At 41.7% G+C, this 18,301-nt stretch overlaps 1 protein-coding gene across 1 annotated transcript in view; it reads right to left on the bottom strand.

Moving 5' to 3' along the window:
• Positions 1-18,301, bottom strand: part of schip1 (schwannomin interacting protein 1) — a 228,776-nt gene that overhangs the window by 145,093 nt on the left and 65,382 nt on the right. The window contains exons 6-8 of the mRNA XM_031301048.2: positions 16,803-16,867; positions 16,496-16,567; positions 15,138-15,273 (exon numbers count right to left, since the gene is read on the bottom strand). Coding sequence (XP_031156908.1) covers positions 15,138-15,273; positions 16,496-16,567; positions 16,803-16,867 — 273 coding nt within the window. The remainder of the gene's footprint in view (positions 1-15,137; positions 15,274-16,495; positions 16,568-16,802; positions 16,868-18,301) is intronic.

Raw genomic sequence — 18,301 nt, 5'->3', positions numbered from 1 at the left:
ATTCAGTATACAACAAGGGTACAGTCATTTGTGTTTGAGGCAACCTGTACTATATTGCTGAATACACAAACAAACACAACCTGAATACTTGATACACCTAAAAACAAAATGCTGATAGTTGACTCAATTCTGACAAATACTATAATCTCTACACTATGTTGCCAGTTCATTAGGTACACCTAGCTAAAACTAATACTGTCTAATACAACAATAATTCCTACCTGAAGTCAGTTCTTGTAGAAACTGTTTTAGAGAGGCGTTGAACAACTTTATAGTTATTTTGCACAATGTTTGTTTTTTGTACTGCTGAATTGTATTGCTTTATACTGAGAGGTGTTTCCTTTTTCATCCCATTTATCCCCAGACTGTCCTCCCCTGAAAAACGCAACCATAAGTTGTTTGTAAGTACTGTAACAATTACGACGCATGTTTACGTTTATGGTGGTGGCGCACTTTGCCTTAGCAAGGTTTTTTTTAAACTTAACAAACGAAACTAGAATACATTCTGCATCACATGCATTACCGGAAGTGATGTAATGTAACAAATGTACTGACTTTAACCCAAACCACAATCTTTTTCTAGACTTAACTTACTAGTTACCAAACTGCGACCGTTTCACAACGTTAACAACGTGTTTAAAACCACTACTGTTACATTCTCTGGTTTAGATATGAGAATGGAATACGCTCCTGTGGGTTGTATCTCATGCCACCGCAATGAGTAAAGACTAAATGTGTAAATATGCGAGAAGGCAGCATTCACTGGTTGGATACAGCTGCAGTCATGTGAGCAGACATATCAGACTGTAGTAGAGAAGAGGGAGCACAAACACAAAGAACAGCTTGTTTTACAGATTAAATGATCCTTACTGTCTCCGCCAATATTCATGAACTCTGGGTTTACTGAGAGGAGTTCTTTGGGCAGAACCAAACTGGAGGAATCTTGTAGCTGAGACAGAAGCCCAATGGGTTCCTCTGAGGCAGCTGGTGGAAAGGAGGAACACATTTAAGCTATTCTATTGTGTCAAACTCTCGCAGCTACCCCACTCACTGTGAGTGGCTAGAAAATGAATTGATCAACCTTCCCATTAAGATTTGTCTATAGTGGCCGGGTTGGCTCAGTGGGTAGAGCAGGCGCACATGTACTGAGAAGCTTATGCCTCGACGCAGAGGTCCAGGGTTCGAGTCCGACCTGTGATGATTTCCTGCATGTCTTCCCTTTCTCACTTAGCTGTCCTATCAAGAAAAGGCCAAAAAATAATCTTAAAAAAAAATTGATTTGTCTATATCATTTCTCATTCTTGAGTAACACTTCTCAAAATATCTCCTCCACCTTATGTGGTCCTTCTGCCACTGCCTCACACCTGCATGGCACTTCCTTTCACCTTAAATCTTAATGAAATTCAACATAAAATCACACCTTGTCTTGACAACCTCCTGCATTTCAGGAGAAATGCGGTTTCTCTTCCTAATTACCTTCTTTCCCTTTTACGCCTCCATTTTCCTGTCCCCACTTTTGACATACTAACAACAGTTTGCTCTCCCTGAGTAATGTTCTGTGAATGACGGTTGTACCGGCTGCGGTTGCTGTGAAGTCTCCCTTGTGACAGACGGGCACAGCATTGCACCGCAGCTTCTGATCTTCCAGGTGGCTCTCATGATGATACTTTTGCTCACCCCTATTCCATCTCTGCACATCTTACAACTCGTCTAAGCTGCCTATTTCACTTGTTTTCAACCTATTTTTTCCCCCTACCACTTATACCTTGTGAGTACAGTTTTAAAGACTGAGTTCCCTCTTTGTCATCCACATCCCTTACTCCCCTTGCCCTTTCTGTTCATCACTGGCTAAATAAGGAGGCCAAAGTAAAACCCTGTATCAGCGGAGCACAGGGATGTGTGCTGTGTGACAGGAGGCGGTGGTGGAAGTGACGATAAGGACGGCTCAGCTGATATCAGTTTACTGGGCTAATGAGGCATGAAGGAGCTCCACACAGCTCAGGATCTCCCTTATTCCCTCCATCTGTATGTCTCCTTTAAAACTACGTCTTATTTTCTTTTATCAAAACATACTGCATCATCAGCTGCCTGGATGATTTAAGCACAAACCCTTCAAGGCACTTTCAAGGTAACTCATTTGTTACAGCCTTGCTTAATTGGCAACAAATGTTACGCAAACTTGTTGTAAAAGTGGAGAGAAAGTTACACGGGAGAAGGTTGTGACTTTGTTTTTTTGCAAGAGGTCAGGTGTTTACTTCATGATGACACGTTATCTCCATTTGCCCGCAGAGTGGTTGTGTGATGATAATACTGTAGAATGTTTTTGTGTTCTTTTTATTGGCTGATTTCTCTTTATCTGCTCTATAATCATTCCCTACACACAGACATCATTACCAAGATGGATTTTCTGTGTGAGAGAGGTAGGTTAGAGGGAGAAAGGGGTTAGCAAGGGGGGGGGGGGAGGAAGCCTCTTCTCCATCTTTTCATTAATCACAAATCAGTATATGTCTCTCTGGAGAGCAGACCACTCAGTAGGAAGGAGAATAGGCTCTTTCTCCCCTCGTTTTATCTCCCTTCTGTTCAATACATTTCCCTGCGCTCTGCTCAGGCCCTTTCTCTAAATGCCAAACCAATAAACCGAGAAACAAAATCCCCTTCCTCCCTCTCTCCTGAAACAGATTGCATGTTCAGTACGCTGTTAACCCAGACAAATAGACTTTACTTAAGAATGTAAGTAATCGAAAACGGATAATTTAATTTGTTTGCGTGGAATTTACTAGAATGCCAATAGATTGGAATATAACAATTCAACAAATTCAAAGCCACATTTTTTTGTATTTAGAGTCTGCAGTAGGATCAACTTTTCGCCCAACTTTTCAACTCAGCATTTTAAGTTACAATTATGTCAAGTGCCCAGACAAGTTAAGTGAATTAGCCAGTTAGAAGCTGGCAAAACGCTGCAGTGCTGATAAGGGAGTGTGGTCCAGGCTATTAATTAATATACTCAAGTCTGTTCAACTCAAAGATGCTAGTAAACACAATGATCCCTACACAATACACTGAGATTGGTTAAGTAATCAAACCTAAATGTTTTTTAGTTTTTTTTTTAAGCAATAATTACTTAAACTGTTCAAGAAGAATTTTAAAAGACAGCTTAGATGGTCACATCTGATCACACACACACACACACACACACACACACACACACACACACCCTTAAACACGTGCAGACACATACACAACAATCAATGTTGCATGTTTGCTGTCTTTTATACTTCTAGAGTCGATTTGGTGTAACCTACCACTGCGCGCCTCAGCAGCTGCTATGACTATTAGTGGGATCTCACAGGGCTGAATAAGCAGTGGGATTGTTCAAGTTGAATAACAAGTGAGCCTCTCAGAAATACGAGTTAAGACCAGGCAGTGAAAATCACAGAAAAGGAGTGTGTGTGTGGGGGGTGGGGGGGTAATTCTGACAAGAAACAGGAAACATGCAGCGGTACACAATCGAAGAAAGAAATACATTAGGAGGAAAAAACCTCACGAGCTGTAGTGAAATCATTTGGTTTCCTTTACTGTAACTCTGTTTACTGCACTTTTCTAAGCCAGGGAATGGTTAGTGCTCCATTTCCTGTTATACCCGCCAGGGTACATAGACAGATGTGTCCTTTCATGAGCACATATATACGACCTTGATGTGCAACATAAACTGCATTTTATCATGCTCAACAGTGCAATTTACATGTGCATGAGAGAAGACAACAAGTGAGTGGTAGCGTTGAAGCCTCATCTAATCAGCCTAATCTCATTTCAGATGTTTATCTCTGTGTCTCCATGCCATTTTAAACTGATGCACACTTGTGCAACATCAACTATGGCCTGCAAGCCATTGGTGTCAGGAGCGAAGACATCTTGCATACATCAGACCAACGTGTTCTCATCAACGGGTCCGTATAGTATGAAATTTTATGCACACCAATACGTATGATATCCTACGAAACTAGGTGTCCGCCCGCTGGTCACGTGATGCCGGCTACAAGGCTCTGTGACGCCGAGTGGCAGTTGCTAGCCGTTGAGTGGCTTTGAGCCGGGGACAGACGCCAGCTACAGAGCTCCATCGTATGAGCGGCAGTTGGTGATAAGTTACCCGAGAACAGCCTATTCAGACTCACTACCCTGTTTTACCATTTTTCAGTACAGGAGTACTGTGGCAAAGTAAGTAACATGCACACTTTTTTTCTTGTTCACATGTAAAAAAGAGTGCAGAATAATAAGCATTCTGGGTAAGTGTGATGTGTGTGTTGATATTTTGGGATGCCACCTTGAGTCCCAATAGAAGTGAGGCAGTGAGGGGAGGGAGGAGAGAGGATAATGATCCTGCTGATAATGGGGGAGTGGAATCTGGTAAATGAGGCTGGGTATGCACAGTGCTGCAGGGTGTTCCTTTACACCCAGTGTCTCTCACACACACACACACACACACACACACACACACACACACACACACACACACACACACACACACACACACACACACACGTCACAGCTCCTGAGGTATACAGTATGTGCAAAATCTTGTCACATACAAATTAATGGCGCTTTCCCTTCTTTGCTTCCTATGTGCCAGTGTGTATATGTGTGTGTGCAGAATACCTGAGTTCATGTGTTAGGCTGAGAGCATGAGCGCTATTAATAAAACATTGTCACCACTAGCACTGCTTATAAGGAGGCAGCGCCTGTTTCTCAGGAACAAACAGCAGTTTTAACCCTCATCTCTACTCAGGTGAGATTTCTAGACATTTTTGGCAACATTTGGCTACAGCAGAGTTGGTGTTGTTTGTGGATTAACAGCTTTTACAGACAAAATGACAATAATACCAAATTAAAACAAACTAAATGGTGCTCACTAGATTACATAAACAACACTATTGTTGCAGATGCAAAATAATGCCAGGTTCAAATTGTGTTTTTACTTAAAAATCTATATTTCTATCATGCCCAATAACCATTCTTTCTGATAATTTTCATTCAAATCCATTCATAACATTAGTAGCAACTTGTTATTCTAACAGACAAAAACAAGCAGGAAAAATGTGCAAAAGCAATACATCATTTTACAAAACTAACTGATTAAACATTAAACAGATGAAACGCTAAATAAAAGAACTGACTGGATTTCATCTCTTGGTTTGGTGGCCAATGTTCCTTCTCTTCTTCCCCTTTCTCACTATGTGTTCTGAAAAAAACAACAACTATATATTATAGTATTTCTTACATTCATGAAGTCCTACTTTACTGTCTGAATATAGAGAGACCTAACATGTAATTCATGTTTACCAGCTTTCATCAGCGAATTGTGTCCCATCTACTGAATGACCCACTTACAGTTCAGAAATCTTACATGAAAACTGTCTTCAGAGTCAAGATTGATACTTTGCAGCATGTGGCTAATCTGCCCTTGATTACCTCTGCAAAGCCCCAATCAATAGATTCCAGAGCTAAAATGATTCATAATTGTATCAATCTGCTGCTCTTCACATCACCACTGTCCTCAATCAGACATTAATGATCAATTATGTAAGTGTTGCTGGGCAAGTAGAGATCAATGAGATAACGTGGTGGTGGTTGTGGGATCGGAGAAGACATAAAGGCACTCCTGGTATAAGAAAAAGGGAGAAAGAGAGAGAGAGAGAGAGAGAGAGAGAGAGAGAGAGAGAGAGAGAGAGAGAGAGAGAGAATGGAAGGCACAAAAACTAAAGATAGAAAGAAGATACAACCTGCCTTAATGCTATATACAGTACAGTAAAACATGCAGTACTTTTTCTAATGAAAAGTATTATAACATACACTATGTTTGGGATTCATTTCATTATTATCATTAACTGCATTTTCCATGAGAACAAAAATGTACTGTTTATATGAATTTACCAGGTACATTTTCTTTCATTATTTCAGTGATTTTCATTGTTAACTATTGTAGATTGTTGGTGTGGATGATGCATTGCAAAACTTAAAACTATTAACAAAAAAATATATTTACATCAACCAACAGTGCACAACAATAAGTAACCATTTTTTTGCATAGGTGACTTGCTACATGCAATGCAGAATGTGTAGGACATGTTGTATATTGTAGCATCAGTGCAGTCATTGGAGTACAGTTCTGGGGGTAAAATCCTACTGAAGGTATGATCCAGCATGGTTTACAATTAGCAGATTTCATTATTATCATCAATGTCTGATGTACTGCCTTCATTCCTGCATGTTTTGGGGATGCAATTGTATTTACATGGCATACACAAGTGAAATTGAGAAGAAGAAAAAAAGATGAAAGAAATATATATAGAAGGCAGGCTGGAAAAACCTAACAGCTTGTTCATAAGTCTGACGTAATCCTGAAACACTTAAATATTTAATTGAAGTGTCGTGAAATTAAAAGGCTCAAGGAGAAGAGGCAGAGGATGAAAGAAAGAAGAGACACAGAGAGAGAGAGAGAGAGAGAGAGAGAGAGAGAGAGAGAGAGATAGTGGGTCCTACTGTAGATAAGACACTGAAATACAAAACAGCAGATCACCTCTCTTTTTTAATTACAAATTTGTTGATAATGGGTTATTATCTTGTAAGGAGAGGCCCTTGACTAGCATTAGAGGGAAAAAGAAGGGGGTGTTCGGTGACTGGGGGTGTTCGGTGACTGAGAGTGTCCTCGAGTCTACACAACATCATCAAGAGTCTCTTTGGTTTCAACAATTTGGGCCAGCTTTTCTGAATCTGCATGCTTTTAAATCCAGATGGATACTGTATTGATGTCCAGTAAAGGAGAGGAACACCCTCCATAACAGAGCTTGGATGCATTTTGACCCAGGGTTTCACGAGACCTGGACTACTCCCTGCTTCTATTTTTCTGGTCTGTCCCAACAAAGCAGAACAGTGACCCCCTGTGGATTCTACTTGACAATGCAAATGCAACATGACCACTCTGAAGCAAGGGCTGCTATCATTTGTAAACAACTGTCCTACAAACATCTAAGTATAGTGTAGATTTCAATACAAAATAATACAGTTTTTTGAAGTGACTCATTTTAAATGGCTTCTCTAGGCACTTGAAAAAACATGCTACAGGCTTTGACTAATTGAGATTGTGTGCATGTGCACCTCCATCCTCCCAATCACATTCACACACACACACACACACACACACACACACACACACACACACACACACACACACACACACACACATACACACACACACACACACACACACACACATATCACGTCCAGCATGTCACATGGACATAATGCGTATTACCTCAGAGAGTGTATGACATGACATGTCCCAGGTGTGAAAGGTCCCTTGCTGGACTTGACATGACGCTGGCAGGTGATTAGCAGAGCGTCAGACCTCGCTGCCCCCCATCAGACATTATCGCACTGAAGGCTCCATCTCCATAATACATAATTATAAAAGTCATATGAATGTCCTTCACATGTCTGCAGGCATTTACAAAGAAAGCCAGAGCTGGAGTGGACAGAAACGGCTAGTATTGTTTTTAGTCAATTTTGGTTGCAGTCACAGGATACAGAGGATGTAAATTCTGTAGCTTCTAGATCTCGAGTCAGACTCTCTCCACATAGGGTGGTGATGGAGTGGTGAGAGGTCACTAATGATTCTGTCAATCAATACCTTGGCTGGTGTGTCACAGCAAGTCTTCTTTCTTCCTGCCAGGGCTGTCACTCACAGTAGAGACCCAGCACACCCACACATGCACCGCTACCATACAGTACATCTTATCTAGGTGAGTTATTATGACAAGAGGGATTATGGCAATTAAATATGCAGTCCACAGACCCAGCATCACTCCAGAGGAACAAGAAAAAGAGTATTAAACCCACGTGTAGGCTGCCTCTTCAATCAATTTGCACCTAATGAATGAAAAAAAAAAAGATTAAACACGTGAATCGCCTCCATGAGGCTCCAATAAACCTAAACTAATTCAAGGGAATCCTTAATCGCCTGACCTAGGCTTTTTGCATTGTCCCTGGTATTACAGTAACAGGATTGTAAAAGCATTGGCTCAAGTTACACCCATCCTCCAGTGGCGAAGAGAGTGGTGGGGGTTAGCATTAATTTCCAAAGCCTTAAGTTTCATTTGCATAATTACCATAAATCATCACAGGAATGTTCTGGTCCATGGTGGAAGAGAAGTGGGGAAAGGCTATTAGGAAATGCCATTTTTTTGGAATGGTGACAGCGTGCAGTAGACCGCTGGCTTAATAGCTGACATTGTAATGATTAAGAATAATTGTGTGGTTCTAGAAAACAGTGTACACGGCAAGGCATGTCCTTGTGTCTAGGAAACTGAAGGTTTATACTCTACATGATCTGCAGTATCAAAGTACCGGGGTTTGCAAAATAAGTGATTACTGCGTTGCATATAGATCTTCCAGATTAGTTACAATCTGGAAGATCTCCGTTTCGATCTCTTTGGCGGCACCTATGGCGATAAGCAGTAATTGCAGGTGTGTTTTTGGATCTCACTTTCCAGAGATCCAAACAGTGTTGCCTGCGTGATGCCAGTCAGTTAGCAGTTGGTCACAGTACGCTGCTTCACACACAAGTGATTTGAAGAGCGAGTCTGTAGAGTTAGCTCCACCTACCCACTCTGGCGGACCAACCACTGCTGGGTGATGCAAAACGCGTCACTAACTGTGCACCGGGCTCAATCACTGTTGTGTTACCCAAGGGGGTAAGCGAGCATCTGAAAAGCGTACCTCCTATGGGGAGATTCATAGGCTAACAAGCCATCACCTTCTGCTAGCGTTCCATTGACTCCCATTCATTTTGGCGTCACTTTGACAGTGAATAACTTTACATCTGAAGTGTTTAAAGACTCTATTTGTCCATTGTTTATTTCTAAAGAAACACAACAACGTATAAAAGGCTCCATTACCTTGTATCTCACGTTATGGCCCCGTAGCAGCCGTTTTTGTCATAACCTGTGTCATAACATGTCACAACATTCTGTCGCACAGTAAAGAAATTACTGTATAGTCAGGAGAAGCTCGCAGGCAATCAGGGGGACGTGGAGGCATACAGTCAAGGGAGAAGCCCATAGAGAGTCCATGAAAAGCATCGGAACAAAATATTTCAGCAACGTTTTGATGGATTGGAAATACTTCAGTATGTGGCAAGTGAATTCATATGAAGTAACATTTATCCACAAACAGATTCCTCTTGGCACAGCTACCAGAAGACTTACAAATTTCAGACAGGTTGCTCACGTCACATCTACGTCGTCAAGCTCAGTTTGAGGCTGTGCTCAGCCATCACCGGAAAAGTGACTTCACTGGTCTCCATCCAAGTCTATGGCGTCGCTGTGTCCATTTATTTCACTGTCTATGGTGTTACCTCATCCGGAGATAGATAGTGACTTAACAGACATTCATTTAAATAACTATCTTCAAGATTATTATGGCATGTCTCAAAGTGGTACTTTTCTTAAACATATTAAAAACTCCTGTAAGAATAATGATTTGTGTGCTGCTACTGGCTGCTACTGATGTACTTGGATGTTTCTAAGTTTAATAATATTATTTATGATTTATTATTTCCTCTGTGGTCTCTTTTTTCCTTTTCTGAAACAAGGATAGAGGGTTATATGCTCTACATATTGTAAAGCCCTTTGAGTGCATGATTTACAATTGTGGGCTATACAAATACAATTGACTTGACTGTGTAAACACTGCTAGTGGTTTATATACTTTATTTTAATATAAACTGTGATTTTACCTTAGATAAATAGCTCAACAACATTGAACAAAGACTATCAACAAAGAAAGAGTGACATAAAAGCACTTTTCTTTTCCATTGGCAGACTAATTGAACACTGGTGGGCCGTCTTTGTCTACATTTCAGTGAATGGTACAACCATGAGGTGAATGTACAACAGAATGGGGGCACAGTGAGTCTGAGGGTCATTCATACAATAACAATGCTGAGGCCTGATTGTAATAACCATTCTCCTGGGGTGATACAATATGTGACCTTTCCTGCTTTCTTCAATCTATATTAATGAAAGGCTGGCTTGTACAGTGAATAGAAAAAGACTGTCGGGAATAAAATCATGCGAGCTCAGTGACAGGGCAACAATTTGGACTCCGTATTGGATTAGATGGGAGAAAATGAATGTGAGGGGTTAAATGCTTTGACAAAGGTTCCGTCTGTGCAGGCTGCTGGCTCAGTAATCTGCTGAATGCTTTGTGTAATGATGAATTTGAGTCAGCTACAGAAAAGTCAGTGGGTTATTTCAGGACAGCTCCAAGCCGACCTGGAAGTTAACCCAGAGACCTGAATGGGTAGTGAAACATTGCTGATTGTTTCTTATCTCTATGGAGTCCACTCCTGCTTTAAGTACCTGTACTGTACACAAAGAGTAGACATACAGTTACTCCACGGAAATTCCCCAAACTTTGCCTAACCTCTTTTTTTTTATCTCTCCTGCCAGGCATCCATAGCTGTTACTGCAGCTGCATGACCTGATAAAGCCAAGAGAACAGTAGGTGGGTTTGCAAGTGATAAAGAGACAGAGACTAAAACAAAGAGTGAGAGGCTGAACGAGAAAACTTCAGAGAGGATCTGCGGGAAGCATGAAGAAAGAGATGAGAAAAAGAAAGAGACATTAAATATGAAAAGCAGAGGCAAAAATAAACTGTGACATGACAGCAAAAGAGGAGGAGGAGGGGAACATTAAGAGAGCATTGATGAAGAGGGCAGAGAAGGAGAAGCATGACAGCTGGCAGACGGGGAAGGCGGTGCTGCTCTGCTCGGCCCAGTCTCACTGCACCTTAGCAGGCCAGATGGGCTAACCTGTCCCTGTGTGCCCTTCACCAGCCAACACACACACACACACACACACACACACACACACACACACACACACACACACACACACACACACACACACACACACACGTTTATATGTATATATGCAGGAAGACACGTATGTTTTGCACAAGTCCACAAAGTAAATACATATTCTGTACCTTCATTTCACCCTTGTTACCTGGCACCCAGTTGTATTATATGCTCTGAGGTTGGATATGTGTAGAATTATGAAGCCCAGATATACAAAAAAAATGCCTTAAAGCTACATTGTATAAGATTTTCTCCCATCTAGCGGTGAAATTGTATATGACAACCAACTGAATATTACTTTCTAGCCTAGAACCCAAAATTAGCTCTTAGTATCGCCATCATTTACACGCAGCTGTTCTAGCCACTCCAATATTAACTTTGGTCTTGTTGCTTTGCCTGTCACGTTGTCATTTTAATTCTCTTTTTCGCTTCCCTGGCGAGTAATCTCCCCCTGGCATTCGTCACTGAGTGTAAGAGGGCGAAAGGCGGAGGCATGTCCCTCTTTGGCTAATGTATTTTAAGATGGAGGCGCAACATGGCGGCCGTCATTCGAGCAACTCGCTCGTATGTATTCTGAATGATTCTGAATGTCAGATTCTACGCTTACGAGAATACTTTGTTTATTTGGTGGAAGTAATTACACATGAGTGAGTTCATATTTGTGAAAGAACAAAGGGGTTTTTGCTAAGAATCAATTAAAAAAATTACACAATGTAGGTTTAACTAAAACGCAAAAACAATCAAAAATAACAATGTTTGTGTCCTGTACCCAGTATTCAAATACACACAGCAGGTATAACATGACCAGAGTTATATTACTTTTGCAATCTTGAGGTGAAATTGTGTGTCGGCTTCAACTGGTCCAATCACTCCCCAAGAATAGCAATAAAAAACACTGTGATACAGGATCTCCCTCTAGTGTCAAAACCTGGCTACTACATCCTATATCTCAGTTCAGCACTGATGCAATGGACAGCTCTCATACTCAAAAAGCAGGCCACAAATAAACTGAGAAGTGAGACAGGAGATTAGACTTCATTCTGAAATCCAGGATTAAAACACTTTAAAGTTTTACCTATTAAAAAAAACAAACATCTTGTATAGGTATAGATCTTCTCTGGATGTTTGTTTTTATCCTCATTTCTCAAGTAATTTAGTGGCAATCCTGCTAGAAAAACATTCGGCCAGTCCCCAAACACTATTGATTGATGTCTGGTTATAAAAAGACATCTATCATCTAGACAGTCTGAAATTAAAGCTCCAGTGTACTGTGTGTCCACACGCCTGTGTCTGTGTGTGTGCATGCGTTCACTCTCCCTTGTGTGTGTGCATTTGTGTGTACTTGTAGGTGGTCGGGCGGTGGGGGGCTGTGTGTTGATGCGTTGCAGTATTATGAAACAATAAAACTTAGACAGCTGATTCATATTTGGGCATAAAAGCCAGAGTTTTGTTAGGTTCCTCTTTAATGCAACCTATAATTTCTGCCTCCCTCTGTGGTGTTGCTATGGAGCAAAGGGATCGATCATAAAGAGATATATCCAGACCTGCTCTATTTTGCAGAATTGCCATTGCAATGAGTGAGCTGAGTTACAACGTGAAAGATTATTTACACAGTAAAGAGTTGTTTTTTTTTTAACCTTTATTTATCCAGGTATGTTGATTGAGAACAACTTCTCATTTGCAACAACGACCTGTCACATTCACACAGTTCCACATTCATACCTGGAAGCTGCCCAGTACAACCACAGTCTGATCTGCTGGCCACTAAGCAGCTCTACTGGAGCAGTTGGGGTTAAGGACCTTGCTCAAGGGCACTTTGGTGGTGGTAATGAGGGAGGGACAGGCGCTGCTCTTTCACTTTCCCCACCCAAATTTTTTCCTGTCGGTCTGCGGTCACAAGCTCACTTCTTTAATCACTAGGCCACCACTGCTACATACACAGCTGAGAATATTAGTCATCCCTCTTGAAAACACATGAGGATGAAAAAATAGCTTGCTTATAGAAACACACAAAAACCTGCTAACATGTACACACACGCACGCACGCACGCACGCACACACACACACACACACACACAGAGACACACACACACACACACACACACACACACACACACACACACACACACACACACACACACACACACACACACACACACACACACACAGAGAGACATGACTGTAGTGTCATGCAGCACAGTTTTGTCAAAGACTGATGTTACAGGCCCAAAGGTTACAAATTCAATCACTTTAGAGATGGCTGCCACATCACCTTGTCTTCTTTCTTGCGTGTGTGTGTGTGTGTGTGTGTGTGTGTGTGTGTAGTGTGTGTGTAAGTGTGCATGCATCCATGAATGCATATAGACCCAGCCTTGTGTGGATTGAGAATGTATCGCTGGGTTGACAGAAAGAAAACTGTTAGAAATTCAAACAGGGTGGAGCTGTCACATTCACCAGATGCATTACTTTACAGAAAGGACAATAAAATAAAGAGAGAAAAGGGGACACAGAGAGAAAGTGTATAAAGCGAGACAAAGTTATGATAATATGGCAGATATCATGAGGACCGTTGCGATCAATCAGGTAAAAAAAAAATAAAAAAAAAAAAATATATATATATATATATATATATATATATATAAATAAATATCTTGAATTCTTATGAGAGGAGAAGCTGAGCCTCCGTTTTCCATGGAGGAGAGCGGAGCTACAGTGTCAGCACATTCAACCAGTGAACCAACATCTGTTTTTCATCTTTCTTTCCTCTATTCCGCTCTCCTCTATCTCACTTAACCATGTACGCACACACGCACGCACGGACGCACACAGGCACGCACGCACACACTCTCTTTATCTCTCAATGATGATCTGCCTTTGTCAGAAGGTCTGAATAACTGAGCTAAGCATTTCCTGGCCATCCCAAAGGATCTCAAACACAACCACTGTTGTCTACATGTGCGTCCTGACTTTATCCACAAACGTCTCGACCTGAATACAGTCTAGTCAGCTGCTCACATCACGTGTTACTGTAAAGCTACCGGCTCTGAAGAGAGCACACATTTAAAGGTACTTTATTGTCACACACACATACTGTACATGTAGCGAAATTCATTCTCTGCATTTAACCCATGCCTAAAGGGAGCAGTGGGCAACCATTTACAGCGCCCGGACACCAACTCTAGATCTGAGCCAGTGCCTTGATCAAGGGCACTGACTGAAGAACCTAGTACATGTTTTTTGATGGTGGGGGAAACCAAAGCACCTGGAGGAAACCCACGCAATCATACAAACTCCACACAGAAAGGCCCGGAACGACCTGGATTCGAACCCAGAACCTTCTTGCTGTGAGGCCACAGTGCTAACCATTGGGCCACCATGCTGACATTTCTTTTACTCCTGTGTTTCACCACTTGAATTCTCTTCACTCATAATAACCCAGCTGACCCCTTTTTATCCACAAGAATCCAAATCAAACAGTCTTCTTCTGTGTAAAACCTTTTTTTTCTGTAGTGATTGTGTGGACAAGTACCACCTAAGTGTGCTCATACACAGAACTCTCCCGGCTGTCTCTGAGATTTAACCTGCCTGTTGACTTCAGGCTCAGAGATTAGTAGAGAAGTGTACACCCACTTGCTATTCAGCCACAAGTCGGCAGACGACGTTAGCATAGAATAATAATGACAAGAACAGACGCAGTAGAGACAATCCCGGTGATTTATTGCGTGCTGGTTAAATGAAGGGACGATGTGCTGAAGAGAATAGCTGTTTCACTGATTTCAATTCTCAGTGTGTCTTTGCTGTGAGAGAAAGTGTGTGTATGTCAGACCTAATCCTTGAATATTTACTCTCTTGTCCCAGAGAAGAAGCTGGTTGTGAGTCTGCATAGCGAAGAAATTAGCTGAGAGATATTGCCCCCTTCTGGACAGGAATGGGGCTATACGCACTGTCCCATATTCTCCACATAAGGCAGCACAATACTCTTAACAGCCCAACTGTAACATCTCATATATGCAACACACTTATGACACAAGTCTGTGCGTACAAAGCCTAATAGAAAATAACTGCAACAACCACGTGTCCATTAGCAATCCTCTCTATTTAAGTGTCTAAGCAAAGACACATGTCCTCACACACACTGTCTCTGGAAACACCATCAGTCACAGCGTTGTCTGAGTGCCTTGAATTTGTAATGGAGAATATGTCTGACATAGGTCTGACTTACTGGGGTGCTGCCATCTGACAGGGTTGTCATGCTGATTGACATGCTCATCTTGTCAGAGGAGGAGAGGGAGGGTGGGGAGGGGCTCCTCTTCTCCACTTCCTGTCTCTGGAGGAAGTCACGCCAGGCCCGCTGGATACTGCACGTAATGATTGAGAGGCAACATAGAAACACAGGCATAAATGACCATGCAAGCTTTTAGATTTAATGCATTTCGGAATTGCCAAAATGACTTGATTCACTTGAGAATGTCACAAATCCGCTAGTGGGGAAGTGACAAGCTGGGCTTCCCTGGAGTTTTCTCTCTCTCTCTCTTTTCCTCTCCCTCTCCTTTGCTCGCTCTTTCTCCTCTCAGTGCAGTGGGTGTGACTGGCCACTCCCGGGATGACTCGCAGCTGCAGGCAATCGATAATCAACCACCTATTTTCCGTGGCTCATCAGTGCAGCTTCTTAAGCTGTGGCTGCTTTCTGCTCGGCGCCAGATTGTTAAGTCTAGCCATGTAGGTGAACGTCCAGTTTTGTATCTGTCGCGGTACTTTTGGTTACCTGCTGTTTTGCCTGTAACCTGTATGCTGTTCTTTGTGTTTCGAAGGAGAACCACTCTGCTCTACAGTCTCTCAAGCTGCCTGCTGACGCCACTCTCCACCTGCCGTCACCAGTCCTGCATGCTTCGTCTCCCTGCCCTAGTCCACATACTGCTCTGTCGCCTGAGAGGTTTATCCCACCAGTCCATCCTGTTACTGTCTAAATCATCAATAAACTGTGTTAAACTTCGAACTGTCTGCAGTCTGCGTCTGGGTTCTATCACATAGTCTGACAGAGAATCAGTCAATTCACAAGGTGGATATTCTTTGAAATTCTGAGCATTCTCAGAATCAGTCCAAAAATTCATGCATTGTACATCCCAACCGAATCCTACTGTAATGCCACCGGGACAGTTTAAAAACCTTTTTAGCTTGTGACCCCTTTACAATTAAGTAATGTATATTTGTGAACTGTTTGGAAAAGTTATGTATGTCCATGGGATGTGCACATTTACACAACCTTATATTTCATTTGAATCACTTTTAGAAGAGGGAAAACTGTTCAGTATTTCACAGAAAAATGTGAAGATTGGAGAAAAGTCACCAAAACATTTGACATTTCTTTCCTATCCTGTTAATCACCAACGAGTCAGATTTATATTGCTGCATCACTGACAGGTCTTGAATCATAGGTTGGGAATAACTGATTTAGATAGTTAGAAATACGCGAATCAAGTATCCAGAGAGGTAGTTTTCTATCTATTAGACATACTGCATGGAACCAAAACTAAAGTCGACAATTGCTCTTTTTTAGCTGTAGATAAAAGATATACTCACATCAACACATTGGTCTCAATGGGTGGCATGATGATATTGATGTTGTTGTCGAGCTTCATGGTCAGATGATTACTGAGAAAGAGAAGGGGTGTAGTGGACATTCAGAGAACACACACAAGTCCAATCTCAGTCTGGGTCATCAGTAATTAAACAGCGATGGCTTGGTCCCATCTGCAGGGAAATGGACTTTAACAGCAGCACAAGAGCAGGGCTGCTCATTCTATCTCTGTGTTGTGTTATTGAGTGTGTGTGAGTGTGTGTGTGTGTGTGTGCGTGCGTGTGCATGCATGCGTGTGTGTAAACTCACCTCTGCAGCTGGGTACCCCCATCATTAACATGCTTGAAGCCACTCTGGAGGCTCTTCCGCTGCTCCTGTGTGAGGTAGAGACAGGAGGAGGGACAAATGGAGAGGCAAAGAGACAGAATTAAGAACATTTCAGATATGCAGCTTTGGTACAGACACAGGGAGTAAGAGGAGATACCTGCAGTGTATGTATGCAAATGTGATTAAATGTTTGGCAGATGTGTGATCATTGTGCTGAGCTCAGGGACCCCTGCAGCAAGTGGTTTGGCAGCATTTTGGCTCAGTTAGATGTTTTCTTGTGAAGTTAGGGAAGTGAGCTTCGGAAAAACTCAGCCGAATTGCTGGTTCAGCATTTTCAAGGCATTTGGCCCAGAAGCACAAAGGAAAGTCAAACATAGAGGGACAGGCAAGGCAGAGACGATACAGCGGGACATAACTCATGGACTATGGCACAGTTGTTGCACAGATGTGGCAGACACGTTGGAGATTAGAGCAATGAAACTTTGCACTTTCACTCAAATGACTTTTAGCTCCGTTCTCCGCTCCTCGCCTGCTGCTTTCCTCCCCTCAGCTCCATCCTCGAGCTTTAATAGTGCTGTGTAATGAGGACAGGCCTGCCTCGATATAATTGAGCACACTAATTCAATTATAAGGGAGCAACAAAGTTTAAGTGGAGCAGTTCTTCCTGATGAGCCAAGAGGGTCACATCAGGACAATGAGCAGCTACCAGCTACATCACGGTGTACTCGCATGTGTATTTGTGTGTGTGTATATATACTGTAAAACCTGCAAAATCCCTCACTTTTGACTTTTTGTTTGATTGCTTCATTACTGCATAATGAAGTATGCATGAAATAATATATTGCATTTATTAGATGGCAGATTGGCCTACAAAGAGACTTACGCTAAGAAATATATTATATCTATTAGTAGCACTACCACACTAAGAAAAAATGCTGTACTGCAGTTGTTCCTTGGTGTTTCGATCTTAGGTGTTTAATATTTATTATATAGTGATATATATGCTTCCCCCTTAATAGCTATTGGTCTCAAAAAAAAGTACTCTTTTGATGTGTATTGTAAATAAGCATATATATATATATGTGCTCATTTACATGTACATGCTCATTTACATTTATATGTATCTAACTGAATCACTGTCTTACTGGATTTTCAGCTAAACACAAATATATCATATATTTTTCTTTTTATAACAAGGTCTATCTTGTTTGGCTGGCAGGCAGTGTTGTTTTTCTCATTAGTCACCCTCCCAGAAGGAACAAGCAGCTCATTAGACAGAATCAAGGACTTTGACTAGTGATCAATGATTGCATCAAGGAGCGTTTTTTATCTCTTTCGGTTTGTCTTTCCCTCTTAATTTCTCTCTGCTGAAAAGAGGATCTGTGAAAGTGCAACTGTGGCTCAGATTCTCGGATTGTGTACAACCCAAACCCCGCTAAACTTTCTTCTGCTTTGAGAGTCAATGTCACCTCAGCCTTTCC

The sequence above is a fragment of the Sander lucioperca genome, chromosome 5 (assembly GCF_008315115.2).
Source record: "Sander lucioperca isolate FBNREF2018 chromosome 5, SLUC_FBN_1.2, whole genome shotgun sequence".
Taxonomy (NCBI): domain Eukaryota; kingdom Metazoa; phylum Chordata; class Actinopteri; order Perciformes; family Percidae; genus Sander; species Sander lucioperca.
The sequence above is the reverse complement of the archived record's forward strand: the minus strand, read 5'-3'. Positions and strand labels throughout refer to the sequence as shown.